Source organism: Nothoprocta perdicaria, unplaced genomic scaffold, assembly GCF_003342845.1.
Source record: "Nothoprocta perdicaria isolate Ctin4 unplaced genomic scaffold, notPer1 scaffold_348, whole genome shotgun sequence".
NCBI lineage: Eukaryota > Metazoa > Chordata > Aves > Tinamiformes > Tinamidae > Nothoprocta > Nothoprocta perdicaria.
Window position 1 is genome coordinate 161,844 of NW_020455586.1, and position 22,713 is coordinate 184,556.

The 22,713-nt window shown below is 36.9% G+C and overlaps 1 protein-coding gene across 3 annotated transcripts in view; it reads right to left on the minus strand.

Annotated features, from left to right (window-relative positions):
* Positions 1–22,713, minus strand: part of TPP2 (tripeptidyl peptidase 2) — a 48,434-nt gene that overhangs the window by 17,781 nt on the left and 7,940 nt on the right. For 2 of the 3 annotated variants that reach the window (XR_003250181.1, XM_026044042.1), the window contains exons 6-24: positions 22,100–22,263; positions 20,939–21,093; positions 19,931–20,007; positions 19,299–19,426; positions 17,454–17,553; positions 15,737–15,885; positions 15,457–15,572; positions 13,962–14,130; positions 12,076–12,233; positions 11,160–11,236; positions 10,771–10,877; positions 10,189–10,343; positions 9,276–9,392; positions 8,057–8,157; positions 5,754–5,850; positions 5,350–5,487; positions 2,768–3,012; positions 2,376–2,454; positions 378–416 (exon numbers count right to left, since the gene is read on the minus strand). Coding sequence is in view for 2 of the 3 variants with exons in the window: in XM_026044042.1 (XP_025899827.1) it covers positions 378–416; positions 2,376–2,454; positions 2,768–3,012; positions 5,350–5,487; positions 5,754–5,850; positions 8,057–8,157; positions 9,276–9,392; positions 10,189–10,343; positions 10,771–10,877; positions 11,160–11,236; positions 12,076–12,233; positions 13,962–14,130; positions 15,457–15,572; positions 15,737–15,885; positions 17,454–17,553; positions 19,299–19,426; positions 19,931–20,007; positions 20,939–21,093; positions 22,100–22,263 (2,371 nt within the window). In the remaining variant the exon portion in view is untranslated. The remainder of the gene's footprint in view (positions 1–377; positions 417–2,375; positions 2,455–2,767; positions 3,013–5,349; positions 5,488–5,753; positions 5,851–8,056; positions 8,158–9,275; positions 9,393–10,188; positions 10,344–10,770; positions 10,878–11,159; positions 11,237–12,075; positions 12,234–13,961; positions 14,131–15,456; positions 15,573–15,736; positions 15,886–17,453; positions 17,554–19,298; positions 19,427–19,930; positions 20,008–20,938; positions 21,094–22,099; positions 22,264–22,713) is intronic. The other variant, XM_026044043.1, reaches the window with a different exon arrangement.

The window sequence follows — 22,713 nt, forward strand, 5'->3', positions numbered from 1 at the left end:
ATCAAATATATATACACACCCTCCCCCCCAATATAATACCAAAATGTTACATTCATCTTCAGTTCTTCATTTGCAAAAGAATGGATCAGCTARAAACATTTCCTATAGAAGGTCTTGACCACAGACAGTGGAGATTCTCAAGTATTTTATAAAAAKAAAAGTTAGAGCACTAATTACCACATGCACAAGTATCCAGATGCTCATGTTTCTGAATTAACTTATATTACAGTAGTGTTTTGTCATTCTACCAGTAGAGACACTTAAGGTGCTGAAGCAAWTAATCTAAGGTGAGGCAGACATCAATACTGGTAGACAAATTTAAATCATATGCAAAAAAAGAGTTAAGTATATCTTTTTCAAAAACTAGCATTCAGTACCTTTTTAAATTTTCCTTGTCGCTTTGCTGCAGACTGCCCCTGGGAGTTAGAATAACATACTGTAAGAATACATGCACACACCACAGGATGGAGACACCTTCTCCATACAGTTATGGTTATATTTCCAGCCTACAGATGTTTAAACTCTTATGATCAAACATGCTCTTAAAGCATGCGCTTTCCCATTTTTCAAGTTAATAAAACAATGCATTATGGTGTATACAGTCTCTTGTTCCTGTAAAACAAGCAAGTGTTGTTAACCACTTAGCTCAAATTAGTGAAATTAKAGAAATTTAGTTTCAAAACTGTAGACTTTAGATGCAGACTGTTTAGTGGCACTGTTCTATTTTGTAACAACCACATTGAAATCAAATACTTTTCCCCTCAAATCACATTCTGCTTGGTGAACTAGGGACAGCTTTGCTGCTTATTTCTCCTTTTGCTCTACAGGTGCACACCTAAGTTCACTGAAGGCAGCAGAACTGAACACTATTAAGTACCAATCTTCTTCCAATGAAATATGATCATTACAATAACGCTTTAAAGCATAATGGGAGACAGACATCATCAAAAATTTCTCTCGGTATAAGCTCTATTCKTTCTCTCCATCGCCAATAAAAGAAATTTAATAACTAATACCTGCGAACTACTGCTTCCTATCCAAGAAATCACTGTATACAAGTTCCCTGCTTTTAAAATAAAAGCAAACAAGAATTATAACTGAATGTTCAAGAAATTCCAGCATTCAAATTAGGGAAACTGAACTCTGCTACTGCAATGAATTTTCCATGGTTTTTATAAAAAAGCATATTGCAAACTTGTAGCAATCGAATTACACTAAGAATTTTTAGCTAGCTACTATTTTTCTTCCATCCTTAGAAATACAGCCTCCTACATATATATCGCTCTCAGCAAACATTACTTAACCTGCAATTTCACCTAGGGTTAGCTTTCCCTCTTGATTACAACTAGTTCAGATTTAATGAACTAAACTTGTTTATTCACTGAGACATAAAGGGTAACATACACCCACCTTCTCACAGAAGCACACGCCTTGAAAACAAATGCTCAGATACAAGTTGTTCAGCCACATTCAGAAAAATATATAGTCCCACAGATGGACTGCCTCTAAATTACTGCCAATCATGAGTATTTAAGTTGACTCTTCATGAGTATTTAAGTTGACTCTCAGTTTTTATCTTCTATACAAATAGATTGGAATGCCTAAATGAATCTCCTAGATATCTTAGCACCAGATCCACACAAAGAGTTATCTGGCTACTTTAAATGCTGTTGCACTGCAAGCTAATTYAAGTTAAAATACAGTTTTTACAGGATGTTGCATTACGAGCAAAACAAGAACCAAAGAAAAARCACAAAAAATAATCTAGGCTTTTTTCTCACCATAAATACATCCTTTTGGAGCCTACAATTGCACTAGTGGTTGACAACAGAGTGTGCAGTAGGTAAGAACATTTGCTTAGGCATTTTGAATCAACCGAATGCCTCATACTTTGTAAAAGTAGTATGTAGGCATTAAGAAAGCACTTATTTTTGTCAAGAGCTGTACACATGCAAGGAAGAGTATATACATGTACTGGAGAGTCAACATGCATCAAACAAAATACGTGGAGTTTTGTATTTTTATCCATTCAAAAATGATACTAAACTAAGCAATTGTATCAAACCATTTTTGAAGGCTTCCACGCCAATAAAAAAAAGCAGTTGTTTCAAGAAGTTTTAGAGACTTGCTTTCAGCCAAGGAATAGTTAGGTTTCAAATTTCAGAAAAATTAGTATTTAATTAGAGGATGAAAATAAAACAACTAGAAGTTACTCCAATTTTTTTTTTAAATAAAACAACTGCTTCTAAAGTGTATTAATAAATTGAGTGCTCTTTCAAGTATTAAAGCAAGAAATTACAACACTTCCTCGCATGCCATTCCTCTGCTCRAAAGTTTTCGGAAAAAAGCAGCTATCATTTGTTTCAAATACTCACAGCTTTCTTTCCAAGTTCTGTTTTAGATAGTGTAAGAGCTCCTGCGAGGTAGCACCCTGGTCCTGCTCCTTTAGGGATTCTATTTAAATAAAGAAATTCAATATAAAAAACAGATTCAGTAATGCTCCATTGAGACTACAAAACAGAACCTAAACCCTGACCGAGCAACACAGGAGGAATCATCAAGTCTAGATGGACAGATACTGCTTTAGTTTGGTTTGGAGCCAGATAGTTTGATAAATATATCAATATATTATCAAATACATCAAATCAATATATAGCATATATTGATATACATGTATACAGATGTTTTTATATATGATATGTGTGTGTACATATATACACGTATGTATGTATATACACAGACCAGAAAAAGGACCCCAAGAACTTACTTGTCATCTGGTAGAGACGTGACAAAGAAGGGCTGACTGTGTTTTGGTGGTAATGTCAAACTGTTGGATTTCTTCTTCCCTAAGAGAGCAAGGCTGTGGTTTTCATAAATATCTAAGCTCAAGGCATTAGACAACCTGTGCGAAACAATGAATGGAAGGTCTTTGATGCGATCCAGCTCGCTGTTCTGTTCGTGACGGATTTGTAACCGAATGGTGTAATCTCCTTTCTCCAGTTTCACAGAATACTGAAAGAAAAAAGTTCTTGTAAGTGTCAAGATTAAATACAGGATCACACACGTAGAAACCCAGAAAGAAACATCTTGTTTTTCATGATATATGCAGCTCAGTCTTTCAAAATTCATTAGGCTTTTGGTTTTTAAGATCTTGTGAAAATGGTCTATTTCAAAATTTCTGAGACCAAATCAAAACACATTTTGTAACGAGTGGCCAAAAGGAGTTCATTACAGAACACAAAGCAGTCTGGCAACATTTTCTCCTATTACAACACATAAGAGCTGCTCAAATGAAAAAGAACAGATATCTTGCTCAATTTGCAGTTCAAAACCTTCAGCAAGCTTCTCCCCATATACTTGCAGGTTACTGTGCAACTTTGAAGTTCCACAATCTAGATCACTTCTTACCCTCTCAAACCTCACACCATTTTTCCACACTAAGGAGCACAGTATTTCTTTCGGATTTTGGACTATTCTTTGAAGACCTGAGAGAAGCTTTGCTCCAATTCCACAGAGCTTTCCACATACATGCACGGAGGCATACACAGAYAACACCACTTTTACTTAACGGAGCAGATTCTTAATTTTGAAAGTGTTATTTCTACCAGCCTAAAGGGCCCTATATGAGTGTTTTGCGCAGCCATATGCTAGGTTGGACTTTGCTGCTGCTTCTGCAGTACACAAGGTAGAACCTGCAGGCTTTGATGAGTAAGCCTTATTTTACTCCTACTCCACCATGACACCCAGACTATTGAATTGCTGTTTAGCCAGACATAGCAATTTAGTAATCATTTCCTCTTAACTTGTGCACTTTGTGCCTGTATAGCAATAAATGAAATACAACTGCTGTGACTGTTCTCACACTACATTAACAGCTAAGGTTCAGAGAGTCAGAACATTTCAGGCCTTTTTTTCTTTTTTTCGGCATCAGTATCAAAGGTCTCAGACTTTTGCACCATTCCTTTCATGGAAATCTATCGTAATATCGTAACGTAACATAAGACATAACTTAAATCCAGAACAAAATCCTGACCACTCTCGCTCAATGTCCACCAGGCCTCGAAGAGCATAAAGAAATAAGATGTTTTCCCTTAAGCTAAAAARTTACAAGACACAAGGGCGTCTTGGTCAGATCTAAGCCCAACAATCACTTTGAAACATCTTTAAAAGCTCATCCTCTGACACAACCGATGGTTCTCAAAGGAACTCTTATGCATCCCAACAGGACTTTCTTCTCAGCATAAGAGAAACCACAAAGAGGAGGAAAGGATCAAACAGCTCTGAGAAGAGGAACATTTGTTAATAACTGCTCTGCCAACTTCATTGGATTATACAGTCATGCTTCCTGTTGATATTTCTTCCTGGCTTTATGAATTGTGATTTTTTTTTTTTTTTTTTAAGAACTTTTCTGTAATGCATAACATTAGAGAGGCACAGAGCAGTCCACTAAGTGTAAGTACCAGACTATTATGGTGATTTTTAGATATTATAGCACATTAAAAATGTAGGTTCAGTTTAAGCAATTCAAACTGTGAATCTAATTTAGAAGATTCAGAAGACATGAAATAAAGTGGATCAATATTTGTGATTCCAGAATCACCAATCTATCAAAATTAACATCAGATTGATGAAGTCCAAGTGTGAATTCAGGTTAGTAATAATAATTGGCAAAAACAAGAACTAAGCACAGTTTTTCCCAGTACATCTTTTTCTTCTCCTGCATAAAATTCAGACCCACTGTCTTTCCAAATGAAAGAGATCCCCACAAACGCTACAATATTTACTAGTCTAGTCAAAAAGCACCCTTTGAAAAACAGCAACAGAAAGTAACAATTTGTAACATCTAAAAAGGCTGTTTTAAAGACCTCTATGGAGAAAAGCCTTCAGGGACACAGACCTGTGACAACTTCAAATAAAATAAAAAGTAATAATAATAAAACCCCACCATTCAACAGATGCTTTCTACCTTAAACAGAAAAGTTCAAAGGTATCTTTGTAAAAAAGAAAACAAAAAAAGCCACCTAGTAAACATGAACTTCGTTCTTGAGCAGCATGGGTCAAAGTGTCAAGAAATCAAAAGTTAACAGCTTTTCAGGGAAATAAAGCCATTACACACCTCCCTTGGGAGCRGAAAATGTTCCATCAAAAAGTTTCATCAAAATAAAGGTGGTAGCTTTTTATTCCCTCCCTACTGAAACACAACCCTGAAAGATGCTGCACTTGTACTGCAGTTCTTCACATTACACCTATGCATCAGGACCTGTTGGGAGTTAAAAGCAGGCTTGGGAGGTCAAAAAGAAATGAAACTCATATCAGAAAGTAGTAAGGAACAAACATATTGTTCTCTACCTGGTGTGGATAAGCATCTCCTGACCCCATTTGTCTTTTGTTCTGGTCAAAAATAATCCACAGTTGACTATCAAATTCAGATTCGTACAGCAATTCACAAAGCAGCGGACAGCTTGGAGTTACTTCTCCACTCTTAGGCTGTAAAAAGAGGGATCAAAACAGTTATTCCAAGGTTCAGTAAAACATGGACAATCCTGATGTAAACAATCAAAAAAAGGTCTGAATCCATGCGATTTCAAGCAACAGCAGCTCTTAAAAAGCACCAAATCAGTAATGACTCCAGAGAGCCCCTCTGAGTCTATGCCCCATTTCTGACAAGAATCTAGTTAAAGCTAAAGCTGACTTTAGCTTTAGTTGTGCTGTAGCTATGGTGATGACCAACAGCCACCAAAATATCTCTTTACCTGATGGAAGTTGTAAGTCAAAATCATCTCATATAGTTGACGATTATTTGGTAAAATATCTCTGGATCCCAAAGGTTTTATTTTCGCACTCACTGGTCTGCAGTTAAAAATAGAAGGTATCATTAAGAGACACATTTGTGCTGTACCAAAAGGTRAAGCATATTCTGAAATACTGCTCAATTTAGCATGTGCAGAAGTTTCTCTTAAAATACTGCATCCAAACATTGTCAAAAAAAAATCTTCAATTACAATGGAAGTCAGGCTAAAAAGAAAAAAATAAAAAAGGCTTAAAAGGCTTACTGACATCAGAGATATTGCCATATATAGAAACCAGTAGAACTTAGCAAACATCTAACACACAAAATTAAAGGCCATGATAYACTGGAAAGATCAACAGACTTGAGGATGAAGGAAAAAAATAGCAGGTTACTTTACACCTCCAGTGTCTGTGTTGCCATCAGCACTTCTCACAGGCTGAGCAAATGGCAAGTAATTTTCAGGACAGAAAAGGCAGTTTACTTAATATCTGTTTGATACAGAATGATTCTTTTAGAGGATGACTYGTAAGATTTTGCAAAAAGTCCCTGCTGCAAAGGAAGCAGCTCAACCAACACTACTCATCTAGAAACTTCTTCAAAGTTGGAAGAAGCCATTCCTCAGAGCAACACAAACCTTTAAACTTTATATACCAAAAACTATAGGCCAAAATAATACCAAGATGGCAGAAAAACAGTTYTGGAAATACAGGAAAAGCTGAATTAGGGTGACTTGTGTAACATAAGGTTACATTTCATACATGCATATGAAATTATATGATCATGACTCTTCTTCATCACCTCTTCCAGTACAAAGAGTACCAAATGGGAAAGTTGGAGGTGTGTGTGTGTGGGGTCTGTACCGGGTCACAGCACAGGTCCCTTCAGCCCAGGATTTCTACTCCAACAGGGATCGAATAGGAACTGCTGACAAAGAACTGTAAGGACAGAGCAACAACAATGTCCCCCTCTTAATACTCATCTCCCTTCCAAGCTTTTGAAACTCAGAGACCTAATGAGAAGCCATTCAGAACTTAYTTTCCTCTGTATTATGACTCACACTTTATTCAAGTCACCATTTCAAACTAATTTAAATATATAAATATTTCTCATTAGCTTTCTTAAATGCAGTTCATTGCTGTCAGATGAGCATCTCCCAAATACTACAWGGAAATAACAGCATCCAAGAAGGAAACAAATACACATGATGGCACCACTTCCTCACTTAAGGCCTATGAAATTCTGAATCTTTCTTTCTCAAATCTAGTCTTTCTGAATCTAGCAYTGGATAGCCTGTACTTTCAGCTCCAAGATTCCAGTGATCTCAACTCCAGGTTTTGGACAAAAGTCCAGAAGTTTCAGTCAGGTACCAAATGAGGGGCCTAAGTAATGGGAAATGTTAAATTATGGATTAATCCTGGCCAACTGTCTGACCAGGATTCTTAGCCCAAGCCTAAAACTACTTCTTAAGCTGTGTGGCATTTCTCTCTTCCCTTGAAATTCCCAACTTTGCAACCTTATAAATTACWGCTCTGGTTAGGAAATTTCCTAAACCTTTCCCTCCAAATCAGTATGTGTGAAATTAACAAACGTAAATCAGGCTAAGAAATTTGATAGCAGGGCTTTCTTGGTTTTTGTTTTAAGTAACAGTGCCATTTAAAAGAAAAAGTCAACCTGATCYTGCCTGATTTCAAGTGGTTCTGTTATATTCTGATCAAGTGCAGTATTCACAACATTTTAAAACAGGCTGGAAATTTTCAATATTTAGTTGCTATAACCCTGAGAAATTTCTACTAAAGAGGCAGCAGTTTTAAAGTAAATTATCAGGTCAAGCTTAGATAATCTTTCCATGGTGACAGTACATAATACATTCTTCCCAAAAGGCACCCAATCTGGCAATTCTTATGGTTGCAACACTGCTTCAAAAACACAGTGGCTTCAAATAACTTATAATCATTTATTTCTTAAAATATTATAATAATGTAGTAATCTCCCCTGGAAATGGAGAAATATTTTCGTGTTTTGAAAGAAATAGCTCAAGGAAAGTAAATTGTGTGGGAGAAGTCACCTTAAATTATGCAGTTGTAACAAAATTTAAAAAAGGAACAATAAAGAAAAGAAATGGGATTTTTTTCTACATGATACTTCCAAATCTACTTGGTATTTCTCAAGAATACTGATGCTACCCTGAATTTTGCTGTTTTTTTACTCTTAGCCACATATGAGTAACTGGTTCACTCTCCCAAAACAGTTCCCCAAAAACTCTACCTGAGCGTTTGAACCCAGCTTTTCAGATTTATGCATGGAGCAATGTCTTCGTACTTCAAAAGGGACTGAACATCAAATCGCACGATGCCTTCTGAAGCATGCTAAAAAAAGTATAAGATCATGTTTTTTTGCATTTAGACCATTGGATATATCAATCTTATGCATCCCTCAAAAACGCAATGCAAGTTCTGTTTTCCTATATTAAAAGAACTAACACCATTTGAGTTTGGAACTGTCTCAAGCTCCTATCTCTACAAGAGATACACTACCACTTAGAAAACTTCAGCAGCCAGTCATTAGAATGTACAAGTTAAATAAAGCCTTATTAGCAGACGGTTTTATTTAGTCTCCAAGACTATCTACTGCTCTGGAAGATAATTTAAGCACTTAACCTGGTGTGGGAGTTTGAATCTGCTTTAGCAGAGGCTGCAATGTCCACCACAACTGCCTCTTCTCCTGTTCCACCAGTTCAAGATTGGCTACCTCAGCAAAACGCAAGCTCTGCTTTCTCCTCTCTGCCTCTCACTGCCCCCCATYCCTGTCCACCTCCTGCTTAATTCTGTTCTTAAAGTTGAAATACATCTGATTTTACATGAGGCAACTTTGATTCGCTCTGGCCCTTGGCTGGAAGGAAGAGAGGAGCCAAGGGGAACTGGCACAGCAYCCCACTAGTTAGTGCTGCAGGCAGTGTATGGCTGCAAGCCATCCCAGTCTTGGGGAAGCCAAGCCAGCTCGCATAGTACAAGGCACAGGAGYAAGGCAGGCTCTGAATTCTACGCTAATGTTTCTAGTAACATTTGACTCCTTTGGTATCAAAGGTTCCTCGGAGTCCTGATGCCAAAGAACTACAGAATGGTTGAGGTTGGAAGGGATCCCTAGAGATGATCTAGTCCAGCCCCCTTGCTCCAGCATGGACACCCAGAGCATGGGGCACAGGGTGAGCACGGGCACAGGGCGAGCACTGCCATCCATACTGTGCCCTCAGCTGTCCTGAGGAGCGAGTCTCAGACTAGCATCTCAACAGAATACAAGTCTGAATACAGACTTGAACATGTGTATTGACATGTAACTTACCTACATTTAATAGAAAACATTAACACATTACATAGAAACATACCTTTCATCTTCCTAAATACAAACAAGAACAAAAGCTATTTTTATACCGGGATATGTCTTAAGACTCTCAGGACAATCCAAACAAGACCTCAGAGAAGTTTACCATGTTCAGCTGCGGAGAGGCACACAGCACGCCATGGAAAGAGATGGTGTAGTTGATGCTAACATCGCTAAGGCTGGCCCACCACCGAGCCACGCAGAATTCAATCGTTTTTCCAGCCTGAACAACAAAAGACAACATTTAGGTACAAGCTCTCATCTCTTCCTTCTATCCACTCCCTCTTTCTCACACCCAAACAAAAAAAAAAAGAAAAAGAAATCAAAGAAGAACAGAGCTCAAAAACATCTGGTTATGTCTCAACTACTTCAATAATCCAGGTTTATACAGAATCCATTGGYGTTGTGCTTGTCCAAAAAAGACAAGACAGCTTTAACAAAACAGGTTGTCTCATTATTCCAGCAAAATACAGAATACCACAAGTACACACTACTGGGGAAGGTCTGGCTTTCACATACTGTTTGCCTTTCCCATTCCTTCAAGCTATGGAAACTGGTTAATTCACAAATGATTTCAAATGMGTGTGCCTTAAGAAAATGAATATTTGAGAAGAAAAAACACTTTGCTTATATAAGAATATAGACTCTGGAGGACTTTTAAGTTGGAAATAATTAAATTCATAATCCATTGTTTGGGACAGACTTAGCTTTGGGCTGTCTACCTCCACTTYGAAAGAGGGTAAAGGACTGAATAGCATAGAAATCACAATCTCTCCCAGGCTTTAGGGCTGTTACAGAGTGAGCTATGTTATTAAAGATCTTTTGAAAATAGACAGACTACTATTAAAAAATAAAAAAAACTCGCAACCACACACTTTTTTGTTTTGAAAAGGTGAATAAAATTTTACAGYCAACCTAAATAAAAGCTTTTGTACTAAAACTTTTTTTTTTTTTTTTTGCGCTCTGTCTCTCTCTTTCCCCCCCCATCCTCTAACCCAAAGTAACTCAAAGTAACTTACTAAGACAGGAAATGCTTCAGTCACTGATCCTTTTTCTGGTAACGATGAAAATTTATAGAATTCGTGACTTCTGTATGCTTTTTGTTTCACTAACTGAACAGCGTGAAGAACAAACTTGGCTGTCACATCCGATGAACACGAACATACTGTCACTTCTAGATTAAAGAAAAAAGGTTTCAAGAAGCAAAAAAAAWTGAAGGGAAGCAGATTCACCCAAAAAACTAGATTGCAGGTAACTTTTGAAACTAAGTAGTTACATTGTATGCAAGTGGTTCCATGTGTGAATAATACTCATGTATTAGATACTTAAAAAGACCCTTTCAAATTAAGGAAAGCCAATCAAATTCAAAGATGAGCAAAAATAAAAACTCTATACTGAAGGGTGAAAATTAATCAGATTGTACAGATTACAGCACAGTACAGATTACARCAAAAACCATCACTRAATTCCAAATTAAGAGAGTTTTATCGCTAACTCATTTCATGCCTTTTTAAATCAAAATTCTCAAGCTCTTACTCAAGTTGAATTTCCTTTAACACAGATTCCAAGGTAAGTTTGCCCAACAYGCTCATTTTCCTTACCAGCCCACGTAGCTCCCTGTGGAACATCAATGAAGTGTCTTCGGATCTGACCAGGTTTAAAATGAACATCCTTATATATKAGGTCGTAGCTTGACGATTCATCTACTCTGTATATCAAAAAAAGAACACAAAAATGCTAARTCAATCAATTTTTTACAAGAATTTTAAATACATGTGATTTATTGTAGAGACCCTAGGTTTTATATGATGCAGAAAGAATCAACTATCCTATTTCTCTGCATCACTATACTCCTTCCTTTCCTCACTACAACAGTTCTGCATGGGGCATGTCCCCATCAGCATGCAGCACCTGGGCACTGCAGCAAGTAAACTGGGTAAAGCAAATTAACTAAACTTAGAAAAAGCAAATAAAGCCTGGGTTTACTGACCTTGTTGGTATAACAACAGTTATTGGAACTCTGAACAGAGGGCCTGCATTAGGCATGGCTATATCATATCCACACACCTGACAAAATAAAATACAGACACTTAAGGTTTGATTATAGTCAAATGGAAAAAGATACCATTATATTCAAACCAGCTGCAGATAACTTCAAATCTTTGTAATTATCAGAGAAGAGGCCATCACTTCAACTGCTACCATCTTAGAAACAGGAAAGAAAGTTTATGGCTTCTCATGTTTTAAGTTTCAGCTTCAAAAGACAGTCCCTATATCAAAAGCTAGGCCTAATTCCCAACTTAGAATTTGCCCCAAACATACATCATTTTATCTTTTCTGTTGCATTAAGATCTTTTCATCTTTCAGTTTCAGGTTTGTTTCATAAAAAACACTCCAATTAACCAGGCTTTTCACATCTAAGTCCCTTTGAAAATTTATTCTATTCTGTCATGATTTTGCTAAAAATGTTCTCATCAATACTACAGAAGACTAACAACTCTAAGCATCTTTTCTAAGAGCAAGCTGCTAAGATCTGCTTACCCTTAAAACAATCAAGTGTAATGCAAACATTTTAACATTAGTATGAAGCTTGGGATAGGAAAGGTCTCTATCCTCAGTAAGAGTATTGAGCAGAGAGSCAGAGGTGAAACATACTTGGTTTTAAAAACAAAGACATTACAATATAAATGCAGGTATTTACTGAAGTCTCAAAGGTATCTGCTACAGGAGACACCCTGTAACTGATGSTGAACCCTGGATTCAGCCAGTAAAGCAGAACGCAGGGTGCCAAYGCTCTGCAGGCTGCCCAGAACAGCTTTTATTTCTTTAAACATTACTTCTTGAAGTAGATGATAGAGACATGAACACATGAACATAGTCCTGCTCCAAGGTGAATACTTCAGTACCTCTGTGTAATGCAGTCCTTCTCTCAGACCACGCGGATCCACACGGATATTGATATGTCGACACTGGTTCATAAGCTCTAGGTGACTGGGACACTGAACCCATGAGGCATTTGAAGTTAAAGCTAAATGCAGCTGCAGAGATATTCTTTCTGTGTTTTCTGTCAAAAAAACAACAAAACTTAATCTACATAAGTGCTTAGATTTTACCATAAGCCAGTACTTGCTATTAAARTGTGCTTATCTCAATAAAGTAACAAAAATAAAAGTCCTCAAATGGCAATCTCTTCACAAACACTGAGTGTTCTATATTATCCGYTTGAAAATAGAAATAATATAATAAAAGTTAACATCCTGCTTTGAAATTATGCCTCAATAAAACAAACCTGACAAAGTTGAAGGTCACTGGCCAGTGCCTCAGYTTCCCATGCCATCATCTGAAAACAAATGTGCACATTCCTGTACAGAGCCAGAGGCTTTCCCAGAGRTATACAAAACCCAACTGTGCCGATCCTGAAACTTATACTGATTACCAAGTGGTATTGCAGCAAATTCAGTGAGAATTAAACTCTCAAAATGAAAAGGACTCCTATGATAGCTTCCTCCCRTTTCCTTTTACAACATTCCCACAAAGCACACCCAAAATAGGCACGTTTTTTACAAAGCACCCTCTCTGAAATTCTTCAGTGATTAGAAGTCAACTATCATTCTTATGCTGCTCTCAAGGTAAGTGCCACTTTAAAGAAAACAAAACTCCGTAATTTCTSACTTGGTCTTAGTCTGATTTTCATACATTTAATTTCATTACATCTTTGTCAGGAAGGTTCCCTGCTATCAGCTGTTCTTCCCTCACAGGCACAGCAGAAGCTGTCAGCTCAACAGGAACTTCAAGGGACAGGCTGAGCAGATCAGCCTCCCATGATCTCAAACTCTGGTCTTTTTGAGGACAGCAGGCAGAGCACAGCCATAACAACATCATGTTGCAAACTAATTATTTATTATGAATCTGTTTTCATACTGTTTGCTTCCTGCCAAAATAGTCTTATATGTGTATTTTTCACTGGCATGCTGACAAGTTAAACACCACACTATGYAACAACAGGATTACTCTGAATCAATAACTCATCCTCATCAGTATCATCTCTTCTCCTAAACACATTCCATTTTTCACRTGCCAGCTTTCTTCTGGATCACTGGTTTCAAGAAATAAATTAATCTCAGTAACAAGGTCTCATGGATCACGTATGAATTCACCTTAATTCAGCTGCTCTGCAAGTCACCTAGGCAGGTAAAATGCTTTACAGTAAAGTTCTTGGCAAACCTATTTTGATTGGTATCAGTTACTCATTTTAAGGCAATCAAAACCTTTCAGTCCCTTCATAGTCTGCTTTAGATGTATTTGTTTATCTATTAGTACTAAGTTGTAGAATCAAATCCATTTTTGTCTTCTCATATTGTGCAAATACAAAGCCTAAAGCTAGAACTGCACTTTTAAATACCATGAAAGAATTCTTGCATGTTCAGAACAATATTCACACCTTGTCATACAAAAAAGCGAAGTTCTACAGTTTCATGAAGCATRAAGGATAATTTTCTCCAGTGTTACCTCTACAGAACAAAGATTTCTTAGTTTGGTGAGGAGAAACATGAAGTAAAAGAGTCACCAAGAATATAGAAGTACTGAAATTAAATATATGAGGTTAGAATGGAAAAGTGATTTAACCACGTGCCTTCATGTATCAATGAAGTTAGAGCTGCACTCTTTCTTTTCAGAAAACCACTCCTCTTTCTCTTCAAAAAGTTCTATTACTCCTCATCATTATAACTTTTTAATGGTAAAAGCTGAAGATCACATCTTACATTTTTCCACACACAAGTGGAAATCTTACCTGTATTCTCAGGAAACACAGGTTCAATGCCAACCCCATGATCAGAAGGTGCTGTTATCTGGGCAGGGTCTCTGAGGTAGATTCCACGGTTGCTTCCAACAGTCACAGTAAAGCCTATGTTACTTGCAAATGATGAATTCTGAATGAGGTAGTCATAGGCTTTATCAACCTATCAGAAAAAACATACTCCAGATGAACCAATTTCTGGTTAATAGTCATTTATATATACACACTCTTCTATAAGAAGTAAGCACAGTTATATGATAAAGTAATTGTCATGTTACCTGAGTCTTAAAAACTGCACCTTACTTCTTATGACATTAAGTATAAGAGACACTCCTTTCTTTTAAAAGAATACTTTCACTTTGCAGCAGCTGCTCAAAGCACAAAAATACTGAATACCATTTAAAAATATYGTATGACAACTCTCCTTTCTATAAATGCATTACAGGATACACAACACAAGTTTTTAGAGATGACTTCAGAGACTAAAGATCCAGATTTACAATTCAGGTTGTTTTCTCATATCTGAAGCAAAACTTACTAAGCATCCTGACTTGAGTTAAAGAGCAAACTTTTTTTTTTTTGTTATAATCAGAAAAACTTCCTATTTTGTTTAAAACAAAAATCCAACCATCTTCCTTTCTATTGACTGYAAAAACCCCAGAGGATTAGGCCACTCCCTGAGGCAACTGGACTCCCAACAGCCTCTATCCCCTTGGCCATGGTAATTGTATCAGAAAATAGGCTTGGTATAATTTGTTTTTCTGTGGCAACATTTCCATTTAATATGGCCACCTTTGTTGCCTTCCGTATCAAACGGTGCATTACAGATGTGTTCAGGAGAAAAGCACCTACTGGTTCAAGCATCWTAAGAGCCTGAGCTTAGGCTGAGCAAACTGACTGGTCAAAACGTAAGCATAAGGAAATCGCCATCCAGCAGGTTTTCATCAGAAAACRAGATAAAAATACAGATTTCTAAGCTACTTAAAAATCTACTACACTCAATGAAAGTTCAGACTTAGCAGTGCAGGCCCAGAGCAAAGACCTCACAGAAGTTCAGCTCTATTACTGTGAACCAGAGTTGGTGTCTCTAATGTAATTACACAGAAATTACAGCTCCAGCTGTAATTATTCACATAAAACAAAATCACCTCTCTCTGATAACAGCATAAAAATGAAAATTAGACACTAAGGTTTTGGACTTGGACAGAATAAACAGAATATGTGGATGTCAACCCCCTCCTACTTCAAATTATCATATGCTTTTTTGGTCAGTCTAATAATGTGGCTTGTTAACAAATCTATTCTATTGTAATTGCATGCTGAAACTGGAAAAAGACAAGAAACATTAATTTCTCCTCCCCTCCTACTACATTCCTTTGTTTTCCCAGAATAAGACCTAAATATCAAATGCCTCAAGAGCAATCTGAATGGACTCATCCAGGGACCTGCACTCTTTCTGGTGGGGTAGGTTTTCACTGTTAGCGAGTACCTGAATAATGCCATGTCCTTGTGCAAATACTTCTATATTTTCAGCTTTCACCGCAGTATTTTCTAATGCTCTTCTGACAGAATGAACAGTGTAATGAACGTCATTAGCTTTGAGTCCTGAAATTAAAAATAAAACTATAATTGAAGACAACAGAAAACCTGAAAAAGTTATCAACAAAGAAACGTTGTTAAACACATCACAGCCATCTTTTTAAGTATGACAAAAAGAAAACAATCTTTTGCACTACGCATGAATATTTAATATTAAAGYATATTAATACCTGACAGCACCAATGCGATACCCCCACAGGCATTGGGTGAAGACATGGACGTGCCATTCATGAGCTGTGTTCCTCGCAGCGTCCAGTTTGGGACAGAAGCAATGGCACCTCCCGGAGCACTGATGCTTACACCGAGCGCTCCATCAGTGCTGGGGTAAAGACAGAATCATTGAAAAAACATTGGTTCCCACACACTTTTTAGTCAAGGTACTACTCTATCTGTTACTAAAACTACCTTAGATTTTGAATTATGTAATCTGCCTCCAAAACTACCTTTCTAAATGTACATTCTCAAGTATATTACTTTATTAAATCCATTAATCACAAGCATTCCATTAAATGTTAACCTCAAATATCATTAAACATTCTCTAAACTTTTAGAGGTATAACACTTCACATTTTGGAAATTTTTAAAGTCAGTTTTTACATATCAATTGGGCTTCAGTTTAGTCAGAGCATCTTCTGAAATCTGAACCAGAAAAGGCAAACAAACAAACCTATATGACACTTAAATACTCAATTGAGTACATCGAGTCTCAGCCTTTATTATTTTTAATTCTCCCGGGAAGGGAAAGAAGAGATTCAAGAGTAATCAATGTGTATGGCACAATTAAAGATGTATTTAGAGATTTTTATCAGATTTTCATTGTTAAGAGCCAGACTTGCTCTATCTTCCTTGTTCTGGACAGAAGGAAAATACACCACTTGAATACCGCTGCATCTCRACTAGTAAGTTCTGCTAAGAAACAGGGTATATTAGTTTGACTTAAGTATATGAAACTTCTAGTGCAGGAGTTAAGTGCTGCCTCAAATCACAGTATATCTGCAATGTGTGCAGAACTACAATTCAAAGTTTAGACATGTTTTTAGACATGTTTTATGATAGCTGTATAAACAACATGTTTTAAACCATCATTCTAACTTAAATTCTGGCTAAGCAGTGCACAGCAAGTCTAACCAAAATGCTCCAGGGCCTGTTCAGAGGGATCAATCCCTATCCCAAGCCAACTCCAGCAAAGCTTTAGGGATCCCACAGCAACCTGTGTATCACAAGAATTAGATAACACAAGAGGAATCCTCTTGTGTATTCCTCTGGATAACACAACAGGAATCCTCCTTTGGCCAGATTTGGGCCTTTCCATCCACATATCGTCAGTCTATTTCTCAGCGTAGGAGGAAAGGTCTCCGGCTCCAAAGCAGATCTTTCACAAACCTGCATATAAAGAATAGTCTGTGTAGCTAAAAGTTTTTGTTTGAGATGGCTACGTAGTCTACTCTATATCCAGATCTGTGAAAGATCCGCTTTGGAGCAGAATAATCAAATTTCTGAATGCTCAAAAACCCCTTCTGTTCTCAGGCAGAGGGAGAGCATGTATTTCTCCTCCTTACACTGAACATGACCATGTTGCACAGAAAGGTTCTTGGACAGCAGAGTTGCCTGTCAATATACAGGCACTATAATGGATCATTTCAGAGAAATGCTATTAGGGAGGCAGATGCTATGCAACCAGACGATAAATCAAGAACCAACTACAGTTCCTATTTTTGGCTTTCCTCCAGAAGACATAAAGCAAAGATACTGCAAGGCCAACAGGCTACCTAGGCTCTTCCCATGGGAAAGAAACTATTTTTCCATATCAATGACCCATTTTTAGATTGTTGAATTATGTAATCTGCCTCCAAAACTAAAGTGCTTATTCTTTTTAGAATAACCTACCTTGGCCCTCTAGATGACCAAGTATATTGATTTGCTGGCAGTTTTTCTCTTAAAGAATATTCAGCAACCATCATATCTGGTGATACATAGGCACCAACACCTACAAAAACAAAACCAACAAATAGTTCCTCTGTGTTTTTAAATAACTGTGGAAAAAAATCTTCACCTTTGTAATGGACAAATACAATTTTCTACCTCAGTAATCTTGAAGGCAAAGAGTAATGCAGCATGCTATACAGTAACAATACTGATATATTTCGTGCTTAATTCTATGATATTTTAGCACTGTACAATAGGGCTGTCATTAACTCATTTTAAAGCTTCATTTCAGCTGGAGTACTACACACACACTGTCTGTACTTCTTCCAGCACAGATTTTTTACACTTTTTTTTTCTTTCAAAGAATATCTTGGCTTAGTTTACACTGTTACAAACTACAACCACTTCACCTCAAAGCAATCAGTTCAAATTGGCTCAGGTCCATAGGGCTCAGAGCTACACCATCTGGAGCAGATGGTCACATTCATTCAGCTCAAGCACTATGCTGATGAGACACTCATTACCCCAAAGTGCCCACAGAAAGTAAATGACTCTGCTAAAGCTGTGGTTTTGGAGCCTAATGCCAAGGACAGGCACTGTTGCCTCGCRCCTTTATGCTACAAGCACTATCAGGAAACCACCATGCCAGGCTGAGCAAATCAACCTCAGCTGAACTTTGGTGACCTGTCAGCTGTACTTTCATTTTCCCCCCTCAAAGAAAACTACCTGCTTCACTCCAAACGGAAGACAGGGTAAAGGTRCTTTACACACGCAGGGGATGATAAAGAAACCCAGTCTCTGGAGTAATACAATGAATTTGCYGAGTTAACAGAGTGGATGCATTGTCAGAATGAGGCCAACGCAGATCTTAAAAGAGCCTGTTAGTTCCAGTCCCATTCTCCCCATCTCACTCAGAGTAATTGCAAATTAACTTTCAGAAAGTAATCACTGTTAATTCTATTAGTTACCCTGAAATAGTGTCTCTCATGCCTTCCAATCTACAAGATGGAGTGCCAGCATGAGGATTTCTGCAGTAAACAATATTCTTACAGAGAAATCAGAGAGCTTATATTTGGGTAAACTTTCCTGTTGAATTTCTAATGTGCTAAACATTTTTTAAACTCTTGTATGTCAATCTTTCACTGAAGTAACACACACACACTGCTTATGAGAAGTCCTAATTCTTACACCAGCAATGCATCTGTAACTGACAGGGCACCACAGCTTAAAGAATAAGTTCCCTTAGAGAGATAGCTCCAGGGAGCATAATGGGAATATCTTCTAYTCAGATTTTAAAGCTAGCTTTCACTATGAAACCTACAGAGAAAACAACTTAACCTACAATGCTAATTCTGTCAATTTAGGATGTTCTTTATGACTTTCACATGAGATAAATGCAACCAATTTTAAGCTTAATTTCCAAGCTCCATTTATCAATCATCAYCTGAAAGAAACTGCACACTTGCACAGTTCTGTTAACAAGAATCACTTTGAATCTTTCAGTAAGATTGACTTTGCAAATTTTATACAATGCCTCAGCAAATTAAGACCACCTGCATCTGCTACCTCTCTTTTCTCCACAGCTTTTTCAATTGTTAAGATAATCATCTCAGCTTCTACACCTAAACATACAGTAAGTGCTTTCCAGGGAATTAAACTTGTTGCCTAACAAGTCTTTGAAAAAAACACCTTGATTAACAATTGCTCTGATCTCCAGCATGTAACACAAAGCCACAACTTAGAGAAAGCAGTTGAATATTATCAACATGAGTAATTCCTCCCCCCTCCCCAAAATAAATTATTTACCTATCACACTAGATGTAGTACCACCAGGACATCCTACTGTAGAAAGGCAAGGGCCATTATTGCCTGCACTTGAAACATAGATGACATTGTGTTTCCACACAGCTTCATTAATTACTTCACAAATTCTCCTAAAGAGAGAGAAAAAAAGAATTCATTTAATCAACAATGCTGCTTGCCTCCCACAGACACTGGGAGTTCCAGCAGAAGCTGTGCCCAGTCACAGCATATGGGACATTAGCCATCCCACTTCCCACACCTAACAGATTTCCAATACTTAACCTGATCACAACACAGCTTCTAATTCCAAAGAACAGCAAGGATCACATAGCAAAATTAAAGTCCTTCAGATTATGCAGTATTCTAACTAAAAGAATTCTTATTTAATACTCTAAAAAAAATTTGCATCATAAATTACTCACAATCTTAACAGGTTAACTTCAAGATGTATTTTAAAAGTCAAATTCAACTGTGACATTTTAATATCTATGAATTATTTTGGCCTGGATAATACATTCTTATTTTTATGCAAAAACTATATTTTAATATAGTTTTTATATTTAATATTTAATATTAATATTTAATTTAATATTTTTAATATTAAAAAAGCTTATATTGACCACAGTAACACTCACCCAGAATTTGGCCAATGTGTTGCTTCTCCATAGCTATAGTTGACAAGATCACATTTATATTTTATTGCTTCTATCATCTGATAAAATCAAAAAAAAGCTTAAATATGACACTAGTCATAGGATGAGTCACTCACAAAAGACCACAGAACATGTGCTATAGTCACCCAAAAGAGAAGGCACAAGTTTCTCTTGATTTTACCAAACAAAACAGATGGATGTAAATTAAAACCTTTATCTAGATGATATTTTCCTAGTGGACACCTAACAGAACAAAGCCCGAGTTCCCAAGCAGCTTATCAGCTTGCCACGTTATAAATTAAGACATTAACCTAAGAGAAAGACAGAATCATTAGATCCCTGTCTCAAATGCCTGTCCTCAGTAACACAAAACTCCCTCTTAATAGACAGTTTGGTCAGATTCAAAACAGTCATGAAGACACTATCATACATATTCATGCTGCTATAGCAAAATCTTTTTATGGATCACAAATATAATTTTGTATTTGCCATTCCTTCTACTGTGTAAAACTTTCCTTATCTGCTTGCTATGTGGCAGAGTTCCTGAGTCTTTCACTGTTAGGAATGGCACTTCTCTCCCTCTTAAGGAATATGGTTAAAATCAGCTTAGCCACATGGTTAGACACTAGCCTCCATTCCAGAWTTATCTAAATGTTGAAGTTATTTGTTTATTCTATAATTACTTAAGTAACTATAAAAAGAATACTGACAACACAGAACAAGGAATATAAAATAAGCGTGCAAGTCACTTAGCCCACATGTTAAGTTAGCAGAAAAACTGCAGTTAGCCTGAAAAGCCTCATTAGAGCTCTAGGCAAGAGAAGCCTTTTACAGTAAAGCACYAGAAACGCTTGAAAAGGTATCCCAATTTTAAGAGTGGAGCATATTCCAGAACTATATAAAAAAGATTATAAGTAACAAGAGCCAAAAATGATCCAGAATAATCTACTCTTGAAACAATAGATTAACTATTTAGTGAAATAAACTCACAGCTCTTATTAGACCAGTGCCAGTTTCCATTGTACTTAGTCTTGTATCTCCAATCTTGATGGCAAGAATTTGAGCTCCAGGAGCCACACCATTTCGCTCAGGTTCCTCTGGAAAGTATCCAGCTGCTATACTAGCCACGTGKGTTCCATGCGCTCCTAAGCGGACAAAAAAAAAACACCCCACACATTGCCATATGCTTAGCAAGCTTCTTTTACACTAATTTAATATAGATCAAATCATTCTCARTTATTAAGGTACCAGTATATAAATGAAGCCTAGAYTAAGATCACTTGGTTTTAGTAGAGWATAACWTTTGTTTAAACAAAAAGCCATTAAACACGAGTAGTTTATAAAACAGAACAGCTGGGAAGGGAGGAGCAAGGAAGAAAAATAAGACTTCCCTGACACTAAATGCTCAAAAATAAAACTGAATGGGAATATAAAATGAAAAGTGTACTATCTTATACTATCAACTTAGGAATCGGAAGTTTTTTTCATATTAGTGAAATATGGATATTTTCATAACAAATCAGGTGTTCTTTACCCAAGACATACTATCTGAACYCTCAGCTTCCAAAATAAAAAATGATTACATAGACATACAAATGTGACTACAGTTGTTGGACTACAGCTATAATGACACCTGCCATCGTAAGAAAGCTTAGATAAATCAAAGAGCCAATTCCTTTTTGTTCGTGGATGTCTTAAAATGTCCWTAAGTCACTTTCTAATCAAAGCTGTAAAGGACAACTGAAAATTTAACAATCATTTGACTCTTAAAAACAGAACGAAAACATCAGAACACACACTCTGAAAGAAGGTTCAGTCTACTTAGGCTTATRTCAGTAAGGCGCAGGAGCATCTTCAAGAGTAACTTTAGCAAAAAACATWWTMTMTRYRYRTGYGCRCRCRCGCRCACACACACACACAGAACTCACAGTATTTCAGACAAAAACACAAGTTTAGCAATAAGATGTCATTATGAGTTAGACATTACGAAATGTGGATATTGGCCTTTAATGTCATACTGACGAGTGCTGTATTAATAAATCTCCGCGGGCCATCCCAGGTACCAGAATCAGGTCCCAACACACTATTTGGACAGCTGCTTCTTAGGATACCTGCCAAATAATAAGCTTCCTTAAAATGCATTTCATTTACCTCCACTTGTCACAATGGAAAGAAGGTTCCCATCATCATATATATTAACAGAGTAATTCAACATCTCAGATGTTCCAAAAGATCCATATTCCTGAGCCTCTTTGTAGGTTCTCAACACTGTACAGCTAGTTAAGTCACCACTCTCACTCGTATCTATGCAGGCTCTGTAGACAAAAACAAAACCACACCACACAAACACACAATACAAAGGTAACTAAAAAACTTCCAATTATTTTTCCCCCCCACACAAAAGAACCACAGAGGTCTCAAAAGACCTGGTTTTCTGCTTATGTTTCATTTCTCTAAGTCAAGCAGTATTTTTAAACATGGCTATCTACAGTCACAGTCAAAAACCTCTAAATAAACTGTTTCTCAAATACTATTAAACTTAAGTAAATCTACCTTTGTAAAGTAAGTATAAGAAAAAACAGGCACTTTCCTCGAGAAAGAAGTTCTTTCTAAAAGTAGCGGTGCAGTGTTGGTATTCAAACATCTTAGGCCTCAACAATTGTTTTGCATGATTTATAAGYGACAAAATTATCACATCACTTCCTGAACTTAGTGAAAAAAAAAAAATCAAGGCTTCTTCCTTTTGTTTCTCCTCCCTCACTGAG